Below are 23,812 nucleotides of genomic sequence, written 5' to 3'. Positions count from 1 at the left end.
AAGACTATGACTCAGAGGCTGTGACAGCCTGTGAACTGGTGGGAGACTATCACCACTGTTGGTTCTATTTCTCTACATGAGAGAAGATGCTGAGACCTTGGAGGCTGTATTTTGAAAGTCATGCTTATAAAATACCCAAGGATGTTTGTCTCACTTACATAATAAGATTATTCACAAGTTAGTGTTTTTAAATGTGTTTGTTTGAGGTTATTGTAGCAAATCCTATGATTATGAGACTAGAGATTAACTTTAACTTGCTTCTCTGTTTCCTTTTCTTTTTTTTTTAGGTTCTGTGGCATCTGGACATCTTCAGACGCAGCTTGAGACAGCTACCGGGGCATTTCTGCCTGGGAGACTCGTGCATTTTTTGTGCTTTAAAGGTACAGCATCTTTAGCCACTTTTGTAAATTAGAGTGAGATAAAATATTTAAAAGCCTTTTTTTTCCTCTCTCTTGTCATCATGTAGACATCTGGTCATTGAGTTACGTACGTTATGTAGAGTACCTTGCAAAAGTATTCATACTCCCTTATTAGCATGCAATACAGCTACAAACTGTACTTATTGGTATTTTATGGGTCATAGTGTATCATTGTAAAGTAGATAAAAGTAAGTTTAAAAATAAATTATATCTCAAATATGACAATCTGCATAAACACTTAATGACAGCATTTTGTGGCCACCACCACGTTTCAACAGGTGTATGTTAAGGAGATGTGAAGTTACATTTCTTCTCTCTGAGTCCCTACAACCTTCAGATATCTTGGGCAGTGGTTCCTAAATGTTCCTTGCTCCCCCCACAACCATATCAAGAGTTGAACAAAGAAAGTCAACAGCAGTAAACAGCTTAAACAACTGTATTTTATTAAATCACAGAAATCTCACTTTAAAAAGGTTCACTGTCACTGTTTATTTCACTATGTAACAGAGTTTAACATTCCTATCAATACGTATTTCTTAAAGATGCCTTTTAATCAAATTATTAACTCTATAGGGACAGGGAAAGTTGAAGTGACCTACTCTACCTGTTAAAATTAAGCTTAAGTCAATAATATTGATCAACTGATGTTCAAGTGGTATAATTTATAGAAAAAGAAAAACACTGTTATTATTTCTAAGTTACAGTGGTATATTGAAAATTATTCATATCCTTGTCAGAACTTCACAAAAAAAAAACAAAAAAAAAAAACTTTATTGGTATTACAGCAATGTGACGTTTTTATTAATGCAGAATCTATTTTTGTTTTTGCATTTCCTTCTGAATTCAGCACTGGTTCATTGTTTGGAAGACTTCTTTGCAGTCACCCTAGTTTTTAGTACACTTCCCAGATTCTCTTAACAGAATCAACCTGATAATCTACAGTAAGATGTTGATTTAAAATGTATTAATTTATTTTATTTTGGTCAAGTTTGTAAGATTTATTGACTACAAAGCCACCCATAAAACCCAAATTCATTAATCATTTCACATATAAAAAATGATTAGATAAGCTCTCAAATACAACTACTTAAAAGAAAAGAAAATCCTTAAAACTCTTAACTAATTAAATGGGGGCTTTCTTACATAATGGGAGCAACTGATTATAATGATACTTTTTTAATGAAATAAGATTATTTAAACCTGAATAGATTTTAACTACCGTATTTTCACGACTATAAGGCGCACTTAAACGTCTTTTTTTTCCCTCAAAATGTGCGGAGCGCCCTATGGTGCGGTGCGCCTTATGTGTGTTGTAACTGCGACTTTTGAGACCACCTCATTGAGGAGATGATGAAAGAGTGGCTGAATGTAAGGAGACCAGGTGTTTTTTTCCACTCATCACCATCGCTGTTAATATGTAACTCCATGCGTGCCCATCTCACAGCTGATGTGAAAAACATGGGGAAACAAATTAACGCTGTGCTCGCTGTTCAACCGCTGGACATCAGTGTGAACCGGACCCGGCAGGTGCAGCAGAAGCAGCGAGTTTACATGCAAAGTCAATGGTTGACGCGCGTATAGGTGCAGCAAAAGGTCCTGCAGAGCGTTTTGAGCTGCAGGTGCAGCGCGTCGGGAGCGTGCCGCCAACGCGCTGCTGCTGCTCGAGATGGAAAAATTGAAGTTTTGCTGCTGGACGCGCCGCATCAACCAATCAGAGAAGCTGATCTGGGAGCTGACAGCGAGACAGACACAGCGCTCTGATGACATATGATATTAACGCAAATGAAACGGGCTGGGGAGATGATGAAAGGCAGGTGTATGTGAGGAGACCAGGTGCTTTTTTCCACGCATCACCATCGCTGCGTGCCCATCTCACAGCCGATGTGAAAAAAAAAGATGAATCAAATGAACGCTGTGCTCGCCGTTATCCCGGGGGTCTGACAAAGGAACTTCAACCGCTCGACATCGGTGTGAAAGCGGCCGTTCAAAGTAAGGCTGTGAGCGGCGTGGGAGCGATGGATGACAGACGGAGAGCACAGTTTCAGGATAAGTGGAAGGCAGCGCCGGGCAAGTTACGCCACCGTTTGCGGATGGATTGTAGATGCTTGGACTAAAGTGTCTGCTGGCTCTATTGTTCAAGCTTTCGCAAAAGCCGGCATTATTTCTGAAGAGCCGCGCTGCACGGAAAGTGACTGACAGCGAAGAATGGGAAATTGGCATGTCTGATTTAGCGCAGCTGTTTAATTCAGAAACAGAGGATGATGACTTTGATGTGTTTGATTAATACTTTGTAATAAATACATGAATAAAGCACAAACATACTCAGTTTTGCTCCCGCTCTATTTTTCTACCTGAAAACTTAATTCAACAGCAGCCTCTGGGCGCGTCTCCTCCTCTTCAGCGCGGTGGCTGGCAAGTGTTTTTTCATCTAAATAATCTAAATCTTTCAGCTATATTTGCTGTGATCAGTGGGAATAAAGTAGTTTTAATATGTTTTTAAGTGAGAAAGGCCACCTGAAAACTTAATTGCAGTCAGTTCATCCAGATTATCTATTTCTGTCGGAGGCGCTCAGACCCCCACATACCAGCGGTACACCGACAGTAAATCCCTTCAACAGCAGCCTCACACGGCTGCTGGCAGGTGTTTTTCATCTAAATAATTTACAGTGCAGGCACCAGGATACCGGCAATAAAAGCGAACATATTCCGTCGGCAGGTTTCAGGATTTTAAGTTAATTTAGGAGTAATCACAGCGCTGTGTCATCTGCGATGTGTCTGTCTCATGGCCAACACGCAGGTTTGATTAATTTGTAATAAATACATGAATAAAGCACAGTCATACTCAGTTTTGCCCCCGCTGTATTTTTAAAATACGCATTAGAGGTATTTAAAGGTAGTAGAGGACATGTACCTGTATATAAAAAATGCGCCCTATAGTCCGATGCGCCTTATGTGTGTGTTAAATACAGAAATGGGACACATAACTGAGACTGCGCCTTTTAGTACGGTACGCCTTATGGTCGTGAAAATACGGTACTGCTTTTGGCAATTTTCTAGTGTTTATAAGAGTTAACATTTATTCTATTGATTGTATTATTTTAGTTTGGCTTTAATAAATGTTTATTATTAAAAAGTATCGCATACAGATTCTTATTGTTCATAGACTTGAATTTAGAAAAATATAATTTTACTTTTCAAATACTTAACTATTTTCTAATATGGTCATTTCTGATTGTTTTTAGTTAAACACGTTTTTTTGTGTGTTTTAGAAAAATGATAGCTGAATAAAAATAAATACCATTCAATTTAATTTTAATTTGCTAAAAAAAGATAGAAAAAAAAACTAGAATTGATCTCTACACTGTCATCCATCGCTCTGCGTTACCAGTCTCAGTCTGATTGTGTTTGTGATGTAGAGTCCCTATTTGAACCCCAGCTCCAGCGTTTTCGACTGTGTTGTCCTTCACCTGCATTACCTATTGACAAGGGTCAGAGGTCACATTGAAGTTTATGAATTCCACATTGTAAAGAATTTCAGAGGAATAGGTGCTTATGCGAGACTCTTATGTATTAATCCTTCCTGTAAACATAATGTAAAATGTCCATGTGTAACTGTCTCCTATTTCCCTCCATCAGGGCCTTTTCTCCCAGTTCCAGCAGAGTCGCGAGCGCGCCTTGCCTTCTGACAACCTGCGTCACGCCTTGGCAGAGACCTTTAAGGACGAACAGCGCTTCCAGCTGGGCTTTATGGATGATGCTGCCGAGTGCTTTGTAAGTGTTTGTGTGTTGTGCTGCCGCGCAGTTAAGGCAACTAACTGCAACAAACCGTTGGGGGAGGTCACTAAAAGAGCTTCTGTCCCCGCTATCCCCTCTCCTCTCAGCTCCTTCCACAATAGCGCTAAATATCACCATGACAGGTTATATAAGCATGTGGGCTGTGTCCGGACCACTGCGTATTACTTTCATATAAAGTCTTTCTTTTATCTGTTTGAATTACCTTATGTTCCTCATAGTGTTTATTAGTATAAGTGTATAGATTTAAAGGGAGATTGTCAAACAGGAGAGCGTGAAGCTGAAAAGCTAAACCACACATTAGTCTGATATTTAGTCGTGTTAATATAGCAATATCTAGGTCCAAATCAAAGAACTAGAAACTTGTAATTTTGAAAACTGCATTGCTAAAATGTAAAATAATCATTTTTAACCTTCATGAATCCATGTATTTATCGAATTTTTTATATTTATACATGTTGATTCATTGCTTACTTATTTTTTTAAGTATTTTATTTTCCTAAATTTTAGGTATAATAACTTGGTTATTAACTTTATTTTTATGTTCGTGTTGTGTGTTTATATTTTCATTTATTTACATACTTATTCTTCCTTATTCTCCTTACGTTTGTGCTCACTGACTTATTTCTTTTCTCATTTCTTCACCTATGAAATTCCGTTTTTTTTACTCACTAACTAATATATTTATCTACTGAGTTTGATTATAAGGAGATACGTATTTGCAATTTGTTTTATTATTTACTAACTTGTCTGATTTTTAACCCTACTGGCTGATTTGATCAGTTACATACTTGTTTGTTAACCATCAGGTTTATGGTTGTATTGTATGGTGGTATTGGTTAAGTGAGCCACTTGCTAACTTGATTAAACCTGCATCTAAAATAATTTTTTTAATCAGTACCAATGAACCTTTCACCATAGTTCCTTTTTCACGTACAGCTATTTCTTTATATGCAAGTTTTCTTATTTAATCTTTTGTCATATTTAATTTTTTTTTTTGGTATGTTTTGTTATTTACTCATAGCCATTTGTTTATGTAATATTTTTCCAACCTACCCACTAACCCTTTAAGTTTTAAAGGCACATTTGGAAACTAAAGAATCGCTTTCTTTTGTTTGACCTTCTTTGGGCTTTGGAGAGTATCTCTGTATCTAACTCATTTTACTTGTGAGTAGGGTTGGGAATTGAAAAGATTTTCACGATTCCGATTCCCTTTTCGATTCTATGAAATGATTCGATTCTTTATCGATTCTTTTTTCGATTCCAATTTGGGGGAAAAAGGAGAACAAACAGTTTGATTATCAGAATCAACTTTGTTTACTTAACTATTGCACAATCTTACAAACTCAACAAGATCAAGATGTCCACAGGAAATGTGAAACTGGAGTAACATCTGTGTTTAAATGAAAAATAAATATACAAGAACAAACTTAATAACCAACAATGTCTAATAACAAATGATGGGATAATAACCTATTTTAAATAACAAAAAATACTAATTATAAAACAGTAGTAGGAAAAATTAACAGTTCTTTTGCAGAAAGATGAGCATATCTGCTTTTTCTGGAAGGATACAGGATCTTTCAGGGCTTATGGTGTCTCCAGCCGTGGAGAACACCCTCTCAGATGGGGTGGAGGAAGCCTGCACACAGAGGTAGTTTTCAGCCAGTCAGATAGCAAGGGCAGCGTATCTTGCTTGTTCCACCACCACAGTGTGGCGCTATCCCTGCAGGGGATGGAGGGCAAGCTTTTATAGAGCTGGATTTCCTGATCTACCCTCTGGGCTAAGGAAAGACGGGGCTTTGATTCACAAAGTGACCGCAGCTCGTTGTCTTCCTCCTCGAATAGTTCTTCCAACTTGCGTAACTTGCGTAACTTGCGTAACTTACGTAACTTACGTAAAAAACGTGACGTAAGTCGTGCTCCCCAGAGCCGGCGCTCTAGGCTCTGGTGCTGCGGGAATCGAAAAAAGAATCGTTCAGCGAGCTGCCAAACGATGCCATGGAATCGGAAAATACGGAACCGGTTCTGAACAGGAACCGGTTTTCGATTCCCATCCCTACTTGTGAGCTAGGTTCATTTGTATCTGTCTGCTCCTGTATCTCCACAACTAACCTGGCTTTTGTTTCTGGATTGAATTACATTTTTCTCACCATAGTAGCCTTGGGGGGTGTGACCACTGCATTGTTTCATTGTGTTCCTACCTGCATTCCTTTCCTTTAGATGGACATGTTACTTTCAGGCATTTTAAAGCTGCTTCTAAGAATAAAGAGATGTGTGCTCATGTTATTTTTTGTTTTACTGCTTTCCTGCATGCTTAGTTTCTTATCATCCTATCAATATGGAGACATCAAATGGAGTAGACTACCTGGAAAACCCTTAACGTCTCCTGCACTCTATAGTGCTCGGTTAAAACAGGATCTAAATTGCACTCGATGTTTACAATATGTCTTTTTAATTTCTCTTTTGTTTAATAGTGATGCATTTTGTTGTCTTTCTCAGGAAAACATACTGCAAAGGATTCATCTGCATATTGTGCCTGAAGAGACCGACGCCTGCACCTCCAACTCATGCATCACCCACCAGAAGTTTGCAATGACACTTTATGAGCAGGTCTGTGCAAATATTTTCAAAATATTGATCAATACTTTATCCCATTCAATAGGTAAACCTGTCATGCAGCACAAATTAACACATTTTATCTAGATGCACATCACAAGACGGATAAAAAACAAATATTATCATATTGTGATGAAATCCACACCTGTTTAAATCCACCCAATAGAAAAACAAACTTCAGCGTAACAATGTATTTATAGAGCCAGTCAGGAACATTTTACTAATCTAAAGCTGTCTTTTTAACAGCATCATGATATTCACCCTATAGCAATCCCTAATCCTAAATAAATGGAGAGAAGCCACTCTTTATCCTACATGGTGAAACATCGATCAGACTCCGCAACTTTAAAGGAGAGAAGAAAGGCAGAAATAAGAGTTATGCCCTCATTATGGTCACCACAAAATTGAGAGTATGATGTAATGATGAATTGAATTTTAGATATTTTTGGTAAAGCTGGTTGAGTCCAAGATGGCATTAAATGCTGCATGAGGGTCATTCTACATCAAGCACTAAATCATATAAGTCTCAAAATTGATGTATTATTTCAAACGTAGAGTTTGGTGGATAGTATGAAATCACAAACAGAAGATGTTTCTGTGTTTGCAACATAAACGAGACTCTAAATATTGGTTGTAGCTCATGCTTTCACAGAGGGCCTGCCCGAAGTTTGTCCTTGTGGGCCTCAATTCTCGAGGGCCCCTGTTCTGCAGGTTTAAGAGGTTTACCTGCTTCAGCACAGCTGATTTCCATTGACAGGCTTTTGCTGAACCACAATAATCAGAATCTGCTGAGCTAAAGCAAGGATACCCCCTTGAGGGTCATCTTTGGGTTGACTCAAACAATTGAAGATCTTCCTTCTGCTTCAGCCAGGTTTCTGTGAGATAAAATAAACAACCAGTTATTACCAAATACTTTGAAAATAGAAATCCTACATTCAAAATACAACTTTCTATTGTTTTTGATTATTGAAGTAAAGTTAATAAGATGTATTATTGTATATTGAGATTTTCATTTGAGATTTCCCGTCCGTTTTATGGGGGAAACGGTAACACTGCTACGAATGACAACAATTGACAATTATTTCAATTATAAGTGGTCACAATTGATCCAATTAATTGTTATCCTTATTTTGCACTGCCTTAATGGTATTTTGTGGACTGTCTGAACTGTCTTTCTGACAGGGTTAGAATATGTGTCCTGCACACAGATGCTTACTCAATGGGTACAGGAGTCAGTTCCTTAGACAATAGGAATCCAATCCATCATGTTTTCACATGGGGTCACCCCTTGTGGTTTACAGAGTGTGCTTTATTGTCAGGCAGCACGATGCTGCGGCAGCAGTACCGGATGTGCCACAGATGGCGAACACATAAATCCCAGCTACACACATGTGCACCAGCCTGCATTGTGGCAGCAATGCCCATCATTTACTTTTTTCCTGTCCTAAACAAACATTCTCTATGTACCCAACTGATGAATTACATTTAACCTAAATCCTTTAACTTCTTTTATCCCAAACCTGCTAATATTAACTGAAACTGAGTGCATATTCCATAGTTCGGTTCATTTCTATGTCATTGTAAAACTGTAAAAGGCTGTTGAACTTTCCTTTTTTATTGCTTTTTTTTTTACTCACTTGTCTTCTCATCTCCAGTCTGTGTGCCGTAGCTGTGGGGCGTCGTCAGATCCTCTGCCCTTTACGGAGCTGGTACATTATATTTCTACAACAGCACTTTGGTAAGAACCAGTGTATTTCATTCCTTCCATCATTTAAAGAGGGAAAGGGAGACAGACACTGATTTGAAGGTACTATTAGCTTGTACAGCCAAATCAGTGTGGGTCTCATGTTAGTTTTTTTCTTTTCCACCTTGTTCTTTCTTGAGCTTCTGCTGATGCGATTCTGCTTTCTTAGTCAGCAGATGCATCAGCGTCGTGATGAATCATTTGGGGAACTGTTACAAGCAGCGAGTACGATTGGGGACCTTAGGAATTGTCCAGTAAGTAATTTCAGTTTTTTACAGACTGGCAATTTTAATGGTAGCTTATTGTAATTAAAGCTTTATGGTAACATTTGTTCAATTTTATATAGTGCCACCTCAAAGCAAATGTCATCCAAAGGCCCTTTAAAATATAAACTGGGCCAATTCATTTAAGGCTTATAAAGAATTTAACTATATAAATGGGCTTTGAACCCAGAAATCAACCAGTTTTTTACTACTGTGTCTTTGATTATGATTCGTCTTCCAATATTTCTTCATTTCTATTTATTTTTTACCATGTCCTGGTTATTTTGATTTTGAGTTGTAGTTTTGACTTTGCAATTTGGGGCTTGTAGTTTTGCCCAAATGCTTAAGACCCAATATACCCTGTTGTCATTTCTAAATCTAGTGTCTGTAATACAGTTTTCAGTGGTATTCTAAATTATCGAGGTGCATGTATGAATTCAGCTACTGCAAGATGTCTTTTACCTGTAGCTTTGATAAAATTTTTTAAAAATAGATTGTGTTTTTTGCTTTCTTCCAGAGCAACTGTGGTCAGAAAATCAGGATCAGACGGGTTCTCATGAACTGCCCAGAAATAGTTACCATCGGCTTTGTGTGGGACTCTGATCAATCGGATCTCACCGAGGAAGTCATTCGCTCGCTGGGGCCTCATCTCAGCCTCTCTGCGGTGAGCCGGCTTTATGCTGTCGTTTACATGTAATTTAGTTTCCAGCTAAATTAAAATGGCTCTGTGGGGGTCTGTCAAAACATCAGCCTTGATTAAAAGTACTGCGGGTGTACTCGTTTTCATCTACACGACTATTTCTTCTGACTGCTCTAGGGACAGTTTATTGTAATGCAATGGAACATATGCGGGAAATAAAGTGGGGATTTACTTCTCGGCAAGTCGGTGTAGTTGCATAAGCAGTTCATGCCCAATAGCCAGCGATCAGACGGTCAATGCTGGCCTCAGGACAGCCTTTCAGAAAGCCTCTCCTCTCATCTTTGTGTGCAGGAATGCTTCTGAAATGAACATGAAGGGTCTGTTTGACTGAAAGAAAATAAGTAATGGGTCCTGGTGTCTGCTGTTGAACATTAATCTTAAACCACATCATAGTGTCATTTACATACTGTAACACCATTCACATCAGCTCACTGTGTGGATGAACATTACAAAGAAGAATCCATCAGCAGAGTTCTATTCAGAGGGCAGTCCACACATTGCTGACCAATATTCAGACTGTTTTCTTGATAGATCCATCTGGAGCCATTTCAAAACCAAACCATCTGAAGCTTGTCAAACCAATCCTTTAATGAAGCCACCACAAAGCATCCATTGATTTGGGAGCAGTCCATGTGACTTTATTATGAGTTAAATTGAGTCCTACGTCTTCTCAGTTTGCCTTGAAACAATCCTTTTTGTGTGCGTCTGTGTGTGTGTCTGAGGAAACAGAGAACATACTGTTCAGGAAGCATGTTCAATAGAGACTATTCACCAACACTGTCCTTGTATTTGTTCAACATGCGAACACAATAACACTTTTTTAAATGAGAAATATTGTAGGAACATTGTAGAACAGATGTGAAGGTCAGAAGTTGTCAAATTAAAACAAGGATGGAAACATGGATTTTTTTTTCCTACTTCAGCCTAAATCAGCTTGTATAAATATTTTTATTTATGTGTTTGTGGCCACAGCTGTTCTACAGGGTAACAGACGAGCACGCCAAAAAGGGAGAGCTGATGCTTGTTGGGATGATCTGCTACTCCAGCCACCACTACTGTGCCTTTGCCTTCCACACCAAATCCTCCAAGTGGGTTTTCTTTGATGATGCAACAGTGAAAGAGGTGAGGAGGACACCTGCTGGTTTTCTACAGGTTGTTGGAATGTCTGAATTTAATAGAGGATTTGGTTTTGGTCGAAAAACCACCAGATATACAGAAACCTAAATGATCTAAATCTTATTTAAAATTGGCTATTTCCACATTAAAGGCAGGTAGAAAGCTTTCTGTAATTCCATAGTCTTGGCATGCACAGAGACAATTACAGATAGGAAATAAGTCAGACAATACATCAGCAGATTAATATAAGGCTAAGGCTCAGCTAAGTCGCCTACAAGACATAAGCATTGAAATATTAATGATGAAGACCTACTATATAATATGATAAACTGTATGTTATTGTTTACAAACTTTTAGGGTTCAAGGCATTGCATTTTAGAGTAAAGGGCCTTTACACTAAAAATTGCGTAATCAGACTGTTACACTTAATTTCAATAAGTGTAATAACCTGGTAAATGGTGCTTTTTTAAATATGTTGACCTGTTTATTTCCACATATATGTGAGGAAACTTTCTGCTTGAGAACCTTGAATTAACAATATGAATATTTGAACCATCTGTCCATCCTGAATGCTTCAAACTTTGACCTTGACTTAGACTCATCCTGGGTGCGCTCGCAGGCCGGTGCATACAGTACCTCCCCCAGCAGACAGGGAGCGTAACCTTTGAAGGCCCACACCCAGCAGCTGCTGGGAGCTTAGCTAGATCAGACGGACAGTTTTCATTTTAGGGGGAGATACAAACAATCTCTCCTATTAGAAATGCAAGTTATTAATAACTTAATTAATTTGAAGTTATCGATGGACTAACATGTATTGAAAAGCTGCTAAAAGTTTTCTCTTGTATCAAGTAGACCTTTGCATGAGAGCTATATGTTTTCGCACAGTATACTGAAAATATAAAAAAATGTATTTTATTTTAAGAATGTATTATTCATTATGTATAAAATACTGACTGAATAACTGCAAAAATTCTTACATATTAAGGAACATAGACATATTTATAAGTTATAGCAAAACAGGAAGTTTATTAGGTTACTGAATAAAAAAAACAATGAATAGAAAATGTGAAATAAAACTTCATATAAACAAAATAATAAAACATTCATTTGAAGACAAAGTATACCTTTGAATTATTTGTAGCTGTCAGCATGTCCCTGACAGCTACAAATATTGTCATTTTTCCTCTTCAATGTAATTAGGTGAACGGAAAAGTGGTAAAACCCTCTCTGTGTGTAATCCAACAATCCATTCTTGTAGACTATTGTGCTGCTAGTATTGCATTTAAATGGGTGGTTCTGGTTGCTAAAACATGGCTCCATGAAGTGCATTAACCCATTTAGGCCGGGAAAGCATTAATGCATTTCTACCATTGAAGCCGGGGGCGCTGTTGCGTAATTCTACCATTGACGCCGGGAGAGCATTTAAGTCAAGCAAGGAGAAAGAAGTTTTTTTCAAGCAAACATGGAGGAGTTTGACAGAGAAGAGTTGTCGGAAGGCAGTGTTTTTGAGGAGTGTGTCGGCTTTGATGACGGTATAGATGAAAATGATGACTTTGAACGCGCTGAACCAATCGATCTACCACCGCAATGCACGGAGTGTTTTCAACCGCACACCTGGAGTGAAAGTTGATTTGCCTGCAGACGCCACACCGCTGCAGGCATTTGAGCATATTTTTAATGAAGAACTTTGGATGCATCTTGTTACCGAGACGAATAGGTACAGTGACCAAACAAACCAAACTCCAACAAGAGCAAAGATGGCAAAGTGGTCACCCGTGACTGTGACGGAGATGAAGACATTTATTGGGCTGTGTATGGGCATGAGACTTCTTGTGTTGCCAGTACGAAGAGATTATTGGCGACAGAGTAAACCTCTCTTCATGTCGCAGTTCCCCCAAAATATGTCCCGGGACAGATTTGTGGCCATCTGGAGGTAAGTTGTATGCAATTTATAACACAGACATATGCATTATTATGCATAATAATACTGTTAATAAGTAATCATCAGATAGTTATTTATGTAATGTTTGTGCTTTATTTTAAAAACGTTTTATATTGCACATTCTCAATGAAGACATGATCACATATGGAAAAAATAAAAGGTTGAATTTTTTTTTGATTACTGCTTTTCACTTTTTTTTTTTTGGAAGAATTTCAAAGATAAAATATATTTTGAGTTCTATCTGCTACAGAAGCTGATATATCAATAATTTACTAGGCGTTGACACAGTTGCTGAATTTACAGAAAAACTTCAGGTTTTAGGGGTATTTTTTAAAATCGGCCATAGGTTTTTAAGGTGTTTTTTCCAGGCGTTTTAGGCCTAAATGGGTTAACTCATAAAAGCCTTTCCCATCTACCATGCTTATTTCCAGCATTTCCTTTCTGTTGTGCTAAAAGATGCTTTGCGTAATGCCCTCCACTTCTCTGTCATTTTGTCCTCTCCTTTCGAGCACAGCAGAAAGTATTGACACTACTCCGCCATGCAGCATAGCCAAATGGGAGCTATTTAAGTGATAAGTTAAGGTTAAGTTTCAGTGTTTATATCGTATAAACAGAACCACATTAAATATATTCTGTATCCGTGTCCCCAGTAATATTTTAAACAATCATGGATAAGATTATTTGCTCTAGCACGGCTCCTCTAAGAAATTACTTCTCTGGCAAATAGAAGTGAGCTCATCTTAAGAATAAACAGTAGCGGCCTCCACTGGACGGATCCAACATGGAAAGAAATTCCTTTTTAAGCAGCGGATTCAGCTATTTTTAATCTAATAATCCCTTAAACAACAGTTAATATTTATTTATTTAAGGATCACATTACCATCTACGAGAGTAGAGACTACTCTTCCTGAGTTTAGACAGTCAGTACATACAACAAACTTACAGTAGAAAAAATATTAAAAAATACAATTAAAACAACAAAAGAAAAAACTTGAAAAAATGTTGTACATAGTTAAACAAGCAGAATTACCTAAGTAATTATAGATTTCTGAAAATGTAATTTAAGGGACATGATTTGTATAAATCGCACATTCTGTATCAACATATTTTTGCAGAGCAATGACTCAGTATATAAATGTCTTTTTTTAATGCATCTGTTCTTAAAAGTCAGATTAACAGCTTGTCTTGTATTAAGCCAGTGTCTGCTGTAAGTAGGCTCTAGTTTAGAGAGCAGACTATGGGGTTTGTGTGAAGTCCAGATTTTTTGCAGAGACACTAGAGAATAGTAAGTCAATAATTTGTGTACATTCCTACTGCAAGGATGAAAAAGGAGAACAGAACAAAAGAAATTGGAGTGGACTCTTTTAGCAAAGACCCTATGAAGCATTTAAAAAAAAAAAAAAAAAAAAAAAATTAAAAGGCTGTACATCCAAAGAAGTGGCATAGTAAGGGTAGGTTAGTTTTTCACTGTCTTTGCATGAAGGTGTAACTTAATTCTTGACACAAGCAATGATAATTTGCAGTGCCGAGTGAAAAATCATGGTTTGCTATTTATTGTGTTTATTAATAGGTTAGGGTTCCCAAATTTAACGACAAAAAGTGGGGGAATTAGAAACATTTTGATATTTTGTTTTTGTTCTACAATAGCATTAAGTGTTTTAATGCAGATAAGGATTTTACATTGTGTCTTAAAAATGTGCTGTCAGTGGCCTGTTTTAAAGCAGCAGCAGCACAGAGCATGTTCCTCACTTCTTATATAACTGCATTGTACTATTAAATTAGCGTATTTACGACTATTGGGTGCTTTTAATGGATGCCCCTACTTGCTTAAAGGAGTCAAAAGTTCTAATGACGACACACAAAACGCATAGCTCCCCCTTAGAACAACTAAATTCAAATTGAGTGATGATGATAAAGATTCTTAGGTATTGTTTTGACTGCTTCCATGTTTGTAGGCTTCTGCTTTTGCTACATAAAACACCTAATGTTGCACTCTGGTTTTGCAACACTGAGGGCTCCAATAGGATTGGCTCAGGAATCAGGAAGTAAACACAGGCTACTAACCTCTTTGAAGTAGTTCTGGACTGTCCCTCCATTTCTGAAGGACAATTACTTGACTAAGACGTTGTTGATAAAGTACTGAAACTGTAATTTCCCTCTGGGCTTATTAAAGTATGTCTGATTCTGATTCAGCTTCTGATAAAGAGGGCACTGATTGTTTATAATGGAATGTTACATCCATCCTAGATGACAATTTCAAATGATTTTGATTAATTTTATAGCATATTTTTTACCTGTCAGACCTTTAGAAGGACTCATAAAGAATACTAATTTATCTATGCATAGATATATGCTTTATATACTGTGAGAAAATAGTATTTTTTTTGTTGTTTTTTCCCTGTTTTAATCTGTTACATGATGTGAATATGTGAGCATGTGTTTTGTCTCACAACATGCTCACTATTTTCTTTGGGACTGCGGTGTAGCGGCCGCCTGGCTCTGCGTCAATCCATCACCAGCTTGTGCTGCGTGTGCAAACCCTCCCAAGTGAGATGGAGAGGTTACGCTGCTTCAGTTCCTGCCAATTACCTGGATCGAAGCTCGCCAGCATTCCTGGGAGTCCTCAAACAGTTGTCACTGAAGGACTGCAGCACTGTAGCTTTTCCACGGCTTATTCAGTTAAAGAAATCCTTTTTCAGAAAATTAGTAACAATAGATGTCTTGGGAATGTTGTTTTGATTGGGAGTCTCTATTGTTTCCTTTGCTGGCCAGTATAACGTTGGAAATTGTATAAAGGAAAGCAAGTGATGTATGAAGAATAAAAATAATCCGTGGAAACAATTTAGCTATGCTTTGATGGATAACAAACGCTGGTAAAAATGTGTATTTAACCAAAGGATTGTGAAGATTTGCCCTCCAGGAATTAAAGATTTAAAAAAAGAAACTATAGTTGTTCAATTTTATTAACCTTCCAAAAATGAATTTTTTCTTGTTTTATGCTGATTATTGTCTCAACAAACATAAATAATAGTATAATAAAAATATATTATATTGTTTATTTCCCTTTTAAATATGCTCTTATTTTGTAATTTATTATTTTTAGCTCTTTAATTATGCTTTTAATTATTTACCTTTACCTTATGCTGTAATGAAATCTTATATATGTACTTAATAATATATGCCTTTTGGCTGCAAACCTTTGTGTTCATTTTTATTTTGATATATTCTAAAAGGAAAACCTTTAATTTTACAACATATCAATGTATCTGTATGTCACAGGGAAATGATTGCTTAAAAAACATCATAATAAATTATAGGATATGCCATCCCATTAAAAACATAACTGTTTTAAGTGGGTTGTTTAATATTTTTCCTCCTCCTTGGGTTATTTCCTTATGCATGTCTATTTATATTCTTCTTTTTTTCTTCTTTTTTCTGTTTTAGATTGGTTCCCGATGGAAAGATGTGGTCAGCAAATGTATTAAAGGTCACTTCCAGCCTCTGCTCCTCTTTTACTCTAACCCTGATGGCAGTGCCATCCACACAGAAGATGCCTCAAGACCCAGCAGCCACTCAAACAACCACAAGCCCTACGTTAACGGAGAAGTGTCAGGTATTACGCGCTCATTTTTCTATCCTTTTTCATCAAGCTAATCATCTGAAAAGGAATCTGTTTAAATATGTCCTTAGGGGCCATCATTGTTGTTATTTTTTTAAGACAGTAATATAAATGGTGCAATTTAGTGTACAGTGTTATTTAATTTCTTTTTTGGGGTGCTTTATTTTCTAGTTTTCTTGCCCTGATTGCATCTTGTAGACCAACATATTCATAATGCTCTACGTTCAGTGTTTTCAGCTTGGATTTGAGTGCAGAAATTCAAATAAGGTCTTGTCTTTTGGGAATATTTTGGGTGAGGAAAGCACTTAAATTAAATGGCACTAGAACAAAAAGTAGCTTGGATCTTGCCAGGCTTGTGTGATGGCTGAAGAAATATGGATAAAACACAGAATAAAAAATAAAACTGAAAGGTTGAATCTGTCCAATCTATTATTGTCCATCAATCTGTTTCTCCATTATCTGTCCATTTTAGGGGTGTAAATCACATCCATCATGGCGATTTGATTCATTATCGATTTCCTTACCCAACGATTCGATTATTTTCGATACTCAAGAATACACCATGATTCGATTCGATTAATCGGTTACATTTTTTTTAATTACTATTATTTTTACACCTTACAGGCTAAACAAAGTTTCAAGTTTGAAATAAATCAATGAAAGCTGTAATATCGTTATGCATTTTTTTTTATAGAAACAACAGCAAATAACAGAAGTAGAAAAGTTGCATCAAAAAATACTGCAAAAATACTGCACAATATCAGTGCAATGAGTTCAATGAAATACCTCAGCTCCAGAGTGTCGACGTCCCCGCCCCCTTGAGAGACGCTCCGCTGCTCGTCTCCCAAATTGTAGATGACCGCAAACAGTGCCACAGAGGCCAGCTTGTTTTGTTTTTATGACCGAAATTGCGGAAAACAACTCGTGAAGTTTGACCTGCTAGAAGAGCGAGATGCGCGAGAACGCTGGGACCCTTTTTCCACCTGGATCTCCGCTCTTTTTGGCCCTCATGTCCCTCCGTCGTCAGACTAAACTCGTCCCCACTTCCTCGCCGCCTCGGCCGTATCTAGACCCACAGTGTGTAGCACAGACCACGCTTCAATATTGAGCATAATTTAAAAATGTCTGTGTCAAGCTTGCTGTAAGAGTATAACCAGGAAGCAAGGTAGGAGGGCAGAATAGGTTTAGCGCCACCGCAGCACGGGAGGAGAATTACGCCCAGGAGCGAATGGATAAAAATAGACCCGAGGAAAAAAAAAACATGAATCGATTATCTTGCGGACGTGTCGATGCATCGGATCGTCGGCTTTTGGATCGATGCATCGATACAAAACGATTATTATTTACACCCCTAGTCCATTTGTTTATCAATTTCTGTCCGTATGTTGGAATTATCCATCTCTCCATCCACCTTCGTTTTATTTCTGCTTGTCTAGTTGGAAAAGTTTGGAAATCAGACCTGAAACTGTGTCTCTTGTTACATTCGTATTGGTTACATTTGTAGTCAGGCTGTCATGATGGAAATATATCATCTGCTGGGATTATCTATCCCTGGATTTGAGCTGTTAGGGAGTTTTTTTCAATCCCCTTTAAAGATCCTCCTCCATCCCTCTGTACTGGCTGTGTCCCAGCTCCAAGCTGCGGCAGCTGCTCAGTGTCCATCATAGCTGTCAGAACAGCCAGGAAAAACGACATGACGATGACTGAAGACACTGTCATTTCAATTCTCATTCATAGTTCAAGGTTGAAGTCTCTATTTTTACTCATGAACAAAGTTGTGCTGCAAGGAAACACTGAATATTACCTTGAAAATGTCTTTCTTTCTTCACTACAGGTGCTGAGTCTCCAGTTCCAGCACCTAAGAAGCTGGAATTGACCAAAGAGAATCTCAAAGCTGTGCTGGACTACGAGCCTCACAAAAAGAAGACCACGTCGACTCTCAGCAGGGGCAGCGGACAGACCAGCGTGGGACGAGGACAAGGTAAAGGAATACAAAGATATATGCAAAAAAATACAAGCTGAATTACAGGGACAATGATTGAAACAGCCGAGGATAAGAAAAGCAACTTACTTAAATTTTGGAGAGCTTTTTAAGGGACAAACTAGAGTTGCGAACTAGATGAGTCACACTGTTTGGTTTCTGTCCTTTTTTAGCTCATTAAACGCCTGCCTCGCTGATAAATATTTTTGTCCTCAAATTCTGGCAGCAAGCAGAGATCTGGCATGGCAACCAGGGGAAGTGATAATTAAATGTCTTTGCTGTAAAACTAAATCTGACCGTGTTAGGAACGCAGAAGGGATTGGGGACTCTTCTTGAGTAGAAAGGTCACAAAGAGTTGCCAGTTCTGCACACATGCAGCTTAACATTATTATCACAAAGTACTGAAAAAAAGGACAGGAAGGAGAACTGGAACACACAAATTTAGGTCAAGAAATATGAGAGGATGATGATCTAAAGAGGAAAAGGGAACATTTATACAGCGCTTTTAATTCTTAAACAAAAATCATAGCTAGCAAACATGGATTTAAAAGAAATCCCTGTAAAATCTTAAAATAATTTTTAATAAAACCTAATATAATTAATAATTGTTTTATCGGCCTTTAAATATATTTCAGCAGCTGCAGACTTGAAAGCATAAAAGTGAGGTTTTAACAGAAAGTAGTGGGAAAAGCTCCTACCATGTAAACTAAAACTGAAGGATTTAAGCACTGATGGAAATTTCCACCAGGTCCTGCTAAGGGATCTCCTGGTGTTTTTCTTATCTTTATTACCTCCCTTTTTTCCTCCCCAAAAGTAAAATATGTTAAGTTGCATAACTTTTGTGTTTTTTGTTGTTGCTGATTTCTAGTGAAACGTGAAACCAGCGATTCAAAGGGTCGCATCAGGGAAATTTCCAGAGAAGCTGCCCATAGAGCGGGAGAATTGAGAGGAATGCATCCAGTCAGGAGAGATGCTGACAGGGGTGGTCAGCGGAGGCCGGACCCACGCCACAGAGGTGGGTCTATGGAAGACTCGGCATGAGAAAGCCGAGTTGAATGGAGTGCTGTCCCTTTTCCCTCTTCGAGCCCTTATGTAACCTTCCGTTTTGGAGCAATGTGTCAGAAAGGGGATTAAAGCTGCTGACGTCTGTTTGAGCCAGAGTTGATCCTCCTTGCTTTCATTCTCAAACTCTGTTTCTTGCTCTGGGATGTTTACATCAATAAGATTTTTTCTTTTCTTTTTTTTTTCTTTTTCAAAAACAAGAAAAGCCCTAAATCCAAACAGAGACAAATTTCCTTATATTTAAAATTACTGAAACTTATAAGCCTACGTTTTCTAATGTACTTCACAACTTGGGTTTGTGTTTTTTAAATGGTGACTTGACTGATTTGCTTCATCTTGTTTAATAGTGTTTTTTGTAACATCAAATGCTACATATCACTATAGTTCTTGATAGAGATGAATTAATTGGAAATTTGAAAACTGGTTCCGATCTGAATTTAAGCAAATCACTTTCCTGCTGACAGTTTTTAGATCTCCGTTATTTCTGTCTGAGGGCTATGAATGGATAGCAAAATTTCAATAGCTTTTAAAATTTCCTACATTTAAAAGTGTCATTTTAAATGCAGGAAGTTATGATTTTTTTTTTTTATTATATGGGGAAAATGTTTGTAAAATAAACATGTGACTTTCTGCAAATGAGGAAGTAAGTGAGAGCTGCTCCTGGATTACTGCAATCCTGCTAAAGCAGTACAAACATTAGATTATCCAACTGAGCTGTTTCATGCAGTTAAAAGCTGTTAAAAACAGCTGTATTACACATAAACTACTCCTTTTAAGGGATTTCTTGCTTGTTTCACTCCGATAAAGGTATAAGTGCTCCACATCAAAACATTTTGTTCTCTTAAATCTACTATGTGTTTTACAGTATGTACATATGCTTGGGAAAACCATAGGGAACATCATACACGGTATCTGGGAAAACAGTTTATGTTCAGCTGCTCTACAGTCAAACAGGATTTCAGACATTCTCAAAATAAAAAACATGATTATAGAGTGTTTTTAAACCATCTTTATCACAGCATGATTAGCAATACTACTATTTATGACAGACAGAATTTCGCTCTTCAAAAGGATTAAACAGAGCAGACTTCCTGTTAACTTCAGGAACTTTCTCTAAGTGTCAGCTTGTTTTCCTTGTAGATAGAATCTAACATTTAATCTGCCTCTTTTCTAATTATGAAAATGGCTGATTTTGTTTTCCTCTTAAAAATATATTTTTTTTTTGTTTAGAGTAAACCTGGAAACTTAATAGATGCTGGGTTTCCCTGATCTGGGAATAATCAATATCTATGTGGACTGCTAATAACTTTTAGTAGGGAGAAGAAACTCTGGTATAAACGCTGGTATATTTCAAATAGAGGGAAAAGTTCAGAGAGAGCCAAGTTTAAAGTAATTTAATTCTGGCACACAGTCAGCAAAATCATGTGACTTGGTCTCCTTCAGGCTTATTCACAAGGACCTCCAGTTTTATTAATTGCTAAATTACATTTTTGAGCTTTAAAACACAAAGTTGAAAAAAATAGCTTTTTTTCAGCCACTTAAATGTTAAAGCGTGTTAAAAATGTGTAGTCTGCCGGCAGCTTTAGGAGAGAACTGCTTAAACATGGACAGATCTACTGTTGTGGGTAAATTTTACAATTGATAGGTCTGTATTCATTTTGACACAATTATAAGTTTAAACTGATTTTATTGGAATTGGATTTTTTTTTCTTTTTTATATTTGTTTTTAACGTAATTTTTTTTATATTTGTACTGAGTGCCTCTGTGTTGATGACAGCAGCCTGAAGTGAATCAAATCAGATTTTCTTTTGCCCACATGTGACCTGTATTTGATCTTTTCATGACAGTCTGAAAAACACAGATCAGAATTTTTCCAATGTGACCCAGGCCACTTGGCTATGTCGGCTGAATCCGATACGCATCTGGTCCTTTCAAATGCGACCTGTGTGTGAACTTCCACGTTGCATTCATCTGACCTGTACACCATTAATACTCGACAAAGGTCACTATTCTTCGTCTTGCTACGCAGAAGCAGCAAGAAAAAAAACAAACATGGCGGACATTAGTGCAGAGAGCAGTCTTTATTTTCAACCCTCTTGAGAAGATTGTGTTGTTATGCACTGGATGAAGCTGGGAATAAAATGAAAGATCTTTAGATGTGCTCCGACGCTACCATCAATGCACACTTGCTTGTGACGTCATTGCATCCTCTACTGCGCCTGCAGGACAATTAAGCTTTATGAATTCAATTCACACAGGAGATCACATACATGTCGCATATATTTGGAAATGTGAACAACCAATCAAAACAATTGGACTTCACAAAAAAATCGTTATTGAGCATTAAGGCCTGCAGTGTGAATGTAGCCTAATAGAATCCCCTTTTTCTTTGCAAAAACGGCTGTATATTTTGGCTGTATTGGATGGAGACCCTTATGCTTCCATCAGCTGCCGCCTTCCCTAATGTTACGAATGAATAGAAGTATCCCCAAAGAATGATGCTAAACCCTCCATGTTTCACCAATTATTTAATGTTACAAACTGTATTAAGTGGTATTGATACTCTTGCACGGCCCTACAAGATGCTGTCTTCTAGACATAAATTAAAGCAAAGTATAAATTCAAAATCTAGAGCAATATATGTTGAATTAGTTGTTTGATCATAAGTTCAATGCTTTTAATAAATTCTGTATAAATATTTACTGTATCTCCTTGCTATCTTATTTATTTCCATCAGATCCAGCATACGACAGGACCTACTCCCGCTCTGCCTCCCCTCCAGAGAATGGCTTCAAGCAATACCTGGAGACCCGGCTGTACAGCAGCCAAGGAAAAGGCCCCATCAGGACAGAAAGGGTACCGTATCTTGGCGGCCGCTCCTCTCATGATCCGCCGCGTTCCTCTCATGAACCGCCTCGCTCCCACGCCAGACTCCAAGTGCCGGCCAGTACCAGTACTTTGAGGAGCGGCCACCAAAGCCGGAAGCTGGAGCACCTCTCCAACGGGTACGACACAGACAGCAGCCAAGGTTCCAGGGACAGAAATGGGAGGAACATCCATAACCCCTCTAGTCGAGCATGGAGGCCTATGCGGGAGGCGCTGAATGTGGACAGTGTTATAAGTAGTGCTGACAGTGGGATCTCAGGAAGAGAGGAGCAAAGGCTGCCCAGTCCACGGAGAAGAACAAGCAGTCATTCACCGTCTCGTGAACCAGAGCAGGACAAAGACACTGCATGGGCGGCATGGGACGACCGCAAACCAAAAAGCCTGATGACTATCTACGAAGATGAGCAGAGGAATGAAACTGGGGGTAGTCGAAGCTCACTAGACTCAGAGGGTAGGGGTGGGCATGATAAGGACAGGTCAAAGGGCTCAGCACCACACAAAGTGCGCAATGAAAACTGGAAGATCCAGAGAACCGAGTCGGGGTACGAGAGCAGCGACAGACTAAGCAATGGCTCAGCTAACCTGGACTCTCCTGTTGTAGAGGGCCTTTCTTCTAAAGATCTCCGGCCTATACCAGAACTACAACTGATGAGGTGAGGTCAACTGTCAGGTTCACCTTTTTTTTTTTATGGTTTTAATGTGTAATTCTGATAAACATTTAAAACCCAAGTCTCAGAGGCTGTTTTAAAATAATTGAACGTAAAAAAAAAAATGCTTCCAAACGTGTGTTCACGACAGACAGATTTACAGTGACCGGAACAACAGATTTCCATTATCCCTATGTACAGGTGCACCACAGGAGCAAAGTAACACACAGCGATCTGACACATTTCTAGCGATGCCACAGGCATGGTTTTGGCCTCTAGCGGCCACCAAAGCCGGAAGCTGGAGCACCTCTCCAACGGGTACGACACAGACAGCAGCCAAGGTTCCAGGGACAGAAATGGGAGGAACATCCATAACCAAGGCATGGTTTTGGCCTCTAGCAACAAAAGAGCAACGCATCAATAGCTAGAGTAAAAAAAAAAAAAAAAATCAGAAATTTTGTGTCTTGTCGTAATTTGGGACTTGATGTGGCTGTCATGTAGGGTGAAACCAGTGAGCAGCAGATAGACGCTCCTTTTATTTGACACCCTGAAGTAACATAAGTTGAACTTGTCGCCCGCCATGCCGATTGCTGGCAATAGGTCTGGCGAGTAACAGCATATGAATATGAATGAACTAGTGTGAATGCACCCTAAGAATAGATATGGAGTGATTTTATGCACACACACAAAGCAGTGCGGCGATGCAGAGGAAACCATATCTGATTGGGAAACGCAGCTGGACGTAACACCTGCACGTTTCAGTTGTTTTGATTGTATGGGGCCCCCTGCTGTCGGTTAGTCAGAATGACAATTCTCCATGTATCACGTGCCTTTTGGCAGAAACTTACCCCAGAGTGTGAAGAATTGTCTCGTACGCAAGGAGAGGCTGTTTTATATGCGAGCAGAGATCGTTTTGTACTCGGGGACAATTCACAAATTATATTTTAAGTGCAATGTTAGAGTCCTGTTTGTAAAACTATTTTTTGTGTGTGTGCAACATTTAAGGACAGTTTGTAACAAGT

The 23,812-nt window shown here is 38.3% G+C and overlaps 1 protein-coding gene across 2 annotated transcripts in view; it reads left to right on the top strand.

The window, feature by feature from the left end:
* LOC119771482 (inactive ubiquitin carboxyl-terminal hydrolase 53-like) overlaps window positions 1-23,812 on the top strand; it is a 48,955-nt gene that overhangs the window by 15,154 nt on the left and 9,989 nt on the right. For both annotated transcript variants that reach the window (XM_038267510.1, XM_038267509.1), the window contains exons 3-13: window positions 288-380; window positions 4,056-4,190; window positions 6,714-6,824; window positions 8,486-8,568; window positions 8,744-8,828; window positions 9,355-9,501; window positions 10,510-10,659; window positions 16,040-16,208; window positions 18,049-18,195; window positions 19,064-19,210; window positions 21,995-22,796. In XM_038267510.1, the coding sequence (XP_038123438.1) occupies window positions 288-380; window positions 4,056-4,190; window positions 6,714-6,824; window positions 8,486-8,568; window positions 8,744-8,828; window positions 9,355-9,501; window positions 10,510-10,659; window positions 16,040-16,208; window positions 18,049-18,195; window positions 19,064-19,210; window positions 21,995-22,796 (2,069 nt within the window). The remainder of the gene's footprint in view (window positions 1-287; window positions 381-4,055; window positions 4,191-6,713; window positions 6,825-8,485; window positions 8,569-8,743; window positions 8,829-9,354; window positions 9,502-10,509; window positions 10,660-16,039; window positions 16,209-18,048; window positions 18,196-19,063; window positions 19,211-21,994; window positions 22,797-23,812) is intronic.

This window comes from Cyprinodon tularosa, unplaced genomic scaffold (genome assembly GCF_016077235.1).
Source record: "Cyprinodon tularosa strain WSP-4 unplaced genomic scaffold, ASM1607723v1 ctg674, whole genome shotgun sequence".
NCBI lineage: Eukaryota > Metazoa > Chordata > Actinopteri > Cyprinodontiformes > Cyprinodontidae > Cyprinodon > Cyprinodon tularosa.
Note: the sequence above shows the minus strand (reverse complement) of the source record. Positions and strands in the feature narration are given on the sequence as shown.